Here is a 3,448-nt window from a genome sequence, read left to right on the forward strand (position 1 = left end):
ATCCAGTGGTGATGCAGACAACATTAGGTTAACCAAAATCATAATATGTAGGCCTGGCAGCTGGGATAAACCCTAATAATAACATAATGAAAGAAATATGTTGAATTTGAGGTGAGACTAAGAGACAACTTGTCTTTATTACACAAAACAGATGGCATTGATTTCAAATCAGCATCACGGTCAGTAAAAATAAACACTTGTGACACATTGAAAAAATATAATTTGTGACATAGCAGATTCTATATGGACTCAACCAAAGTGCTGAAATACAATGAAATATAAAATCCGCTCAAAGTGTAATAAAGTATGGATGTATCATCTGGCTTATCTTGCTATTACCTTGATTGCATCAAACCCCTGAACTGATAAGCGATTATATACTACATTTCTAATGTATAATCTAATAAGACATATTACGGTATCACAATTTAACAGTACGACATTGTTTGTGATTTTGTTCTGCTCCGAGTCGCCTGCCCCGCCTGCACTGAGAGTCTTTGGGTTGTGACTTCTACCTGTCAGCCATTTCCCTACTGGCAATTGCCAGAGGGGGGTCAGAACTTAGCAAACTGCATATATAAATTCCTAATAAAACATTAATGGGCTGTACTTAGACTTATAATTACAGACATTTAATCAAGAATTAGACACACTACTCATTTATGCTGTCAATTAACGTGGCCATGAATCATTCATACAACGCCGCTTGTCCTTCCCCAAACTTTGTGCAATAGAGGTTGTCAGAAGACGCTTCAAATACTGTCGCCCTTGAGGCCTGTGTCAACCGCAGCAGCCCGCGGTTGGCCAAGCGCCAAGAGCTTTTCCTTGCTGGAGTATTGCTCTGGCATTGCGCTCTGGGAGGCGGCCTGGCGAATCTCCTGTGAGTCACCCACAGACGGGTGGCCCCGTCCCTGAGTGAGCCCGCTACCCGAGTCGACTGCGTCGGGAGTCTCGAAGGACTCCCCCATCAAGTCCCCGAGTTTGATGTAGCCCTTGCTGTTGGAGCGCTCCAGGCGGGGACAGCTGAGGCGCCTTGTCCACTCCCCGCGCCCGCCACCTGCCGCTCTCGAGGAATCTCCTAGCTCGGCAGAAGTGGGGTAATCCGGGAGGGCGCTGAGGGATAGGTGTGACCCTGTCAGCCTTTGCCCAGGGAATGGAGGGAGGAGCTGGCTCTGCAAGCCCTGCTGGGAAGCCCATGATGGCCCCTGCGGGCCAACTGTGTCCACTGAGTCCGTTGGCGCCTCGCCTTTGGTTTCCATGGCCCTGGAGGCTATAGGGGAAGCATGGTTGCAGCTGGCCTGGTCCTCTGAGTCTTGGGAGTCCCTCCCGGCACTGGTCTCCTCCAACCGCCTACTCTCTTCCAGTACGCAGTTGTTCAGTTTGATGACGGGAAGAGTAAAAGCGTTCACGGAAGAGGTGACGATGGACCTGGTCTCCCATTGTTTAGGCACTGGGACCCTTTCAGAGGTCCTGTTCTGGTCCCGGTATATGCTATAGACCGTATCGGTGAAAGTCTGCCTCTCCTGAGACATGCCACACTGCCTCGTGAAGGACTGCTGTCTCGACTGGCCATTTTCCCCCTTCTCCTGCTGCTTGCCAGACACGGTAGAGGGCCACGAGCTCCTGGCAAGCACAGCGGCACTGTAAGAGGGACCTGACTTACCGTCTATACTCCTAGACTGCACATAGTTGACAAAGCCATTGAGAGGACTGCAATCTTTGGTCCTTAAACTGTGGATGTCGATGACAGTGGAATAGATGTCCCTAAGGTTGATGATCTTAGTCTTTCTGTCTCTGTTCTCATGTAGGACGGCATTGGCACAGATGAAGAGGAAGATGCCAATTCCCATGGTCAGGGGGCCAAACACCTTCAACTTGTCGGAATACAGGTAACTGTCCAGGAATTCAGCAAGGAAGCCCAAGGGAGGCTCAGTCTGGCTCACAGTGCCGTTCCCATGGCCGACGTTGGTGCTATCTACCTGGTATGACGTCTTACTGCCGCTCGTCCAGTTGGCTCGTCCGGGCAGAGGCTGCTCAAGGTGGGTTCCTCCCACGGGGTAGGCTGGACTCTCCCTCGGCCAGTAGCCCAGCACAGCCATGGCTACCCCCACCAACATAACCGTCACCCCCACAGCAGCCACCAGCCCGGATATGGAGCACAGCTGCAGCTTGCCCTTCACCACCACCACGTCGTTCTTCCTCCGTCTCCTGGTTTTCCTCTTCCGCTTGTTCTCCGCCCGGTTTTTGGAGCGGAGCGAGTCCTGGCGCCTAGACGAGATGCGCAGCAGACCGCCTGTCGCTATCATGGTTGGGATTGGATGGTGGAGCTGTCAATCATCCTGATGGGAGGGGAAGGGGAGAAAGGCCAACAGCACTCATTTAATGCATAACTCCTTCATAATGAAACACACCCAGAAAGCTTTGAATTATATAATAAACAGATTCACACAATATATAGTTAACTGTTTGCTCGATGATGACATAACTGAGACTCAGAACATCATAACGCTGAGATAACGCATATGCGTTATGTATTTTTTGTGCTCATATTGTGTCCATGTCAGAATACACAAAATCTCATGTCTCAGCTGTCTAATAACTTCTACTCTTTGACACATATACATTTCAGTTTATTATAGATAAAAGCAAAGCTGATCTACGAATCACTCAAGGTAATAGCACAGAACACAAATCTTCCCAAACCCATCTGGAGACAAATCTATGCTTGTGTTGTCAAGAGTGACGGCCTGTCACAGGGTGGCAGCTGCAGGATGGGGGGGGGGGCACTTCATAAGCAAGATGGACAGCCAATATATCCGGGCTTTGAAGAAACGAGGAAGACAGAACACTTTGTGCAGACTGCACACTTAAGGTTGGAAGAATATAACACGATCTCCAGCTGCTTTACATGCACGATTAAGATTTTTCAAAAATATACTACAATTTCTTTCATGTAATAGAAAATTTCAACCAGCCTTGGTCATGTGGTAATAAAGATTCTGATATTATCATGATATATAACCAACCACAGAGGATACTGACACAGGACAAACTGAAAAAGTGAGGAAATGAATCAATATCTTATTCATACTCAACTAATTTTGGAAGGAAAGCCTTCTGAAAAGTGTACATAGCTGTAAATCATTCAGGCTTTAATATTTTAGTAAATCATGTCAGTGCATCTGCTACAAAGATTATTCCAATAATTCCTGGCTGGATTCTGATACTCGTGTCCAATATTCCACGGAATGGGAAGAAGAATCATTTTTCTTAAGCAAACTCAACAAGCAGGCTAACTTGAGAGAAGCGGGGAATCTCCTTTGTTTACCTGCCAGTGCCCCCGCGAGCAGATGGGACGGGCAGCACCTGGTACTCCAGGCTAATGGAAGGAGACAGGGTCCCCAGGAGCTCCTATCCAGTGCAGACCACCTGCACAAACAGCCTGTAT

The 3,448-nt window shown here is 48.0% G+C and overlaps 1 protein-coding gene across 1 annotated transcript; it reads right to left on the minus strand.

Moving 5' to 3' along the window:
- tmem200ca (transmembrane protein 200C, genome duplicate a) lies at window positions 1–2,306 on the minus strand. The gene has a single exon (XM_023792965.2). The coding sequence runs from the start codon at window positions 2,304–2,306 to the stop codon at window positions 753–755; it is 1,554 nt and encodes a 517-aa protein (XP_023648733.1). The 3' UTR covers window positions 1–752.
- Between the last annotated feature and the right edge of the window lie 1,142 nt (window positions 2,307–3,448).

The sequence above is a fragment of the Paramormyrops kingsleyae genome, chromosome 4 (assembly GCF_048594095.1).
Source record: "Paramormyrops kingsleyae isolate MSU_618 chromosome 4, PKINGS_0.4, whole genome shotgun sequence".
NCBI lineage: Eukaryota > Metazoa > Chordata > Actinopteri > Osteoglossiformes > Mormyridae > Paramormyrops > Paramormyrops kingsleyae.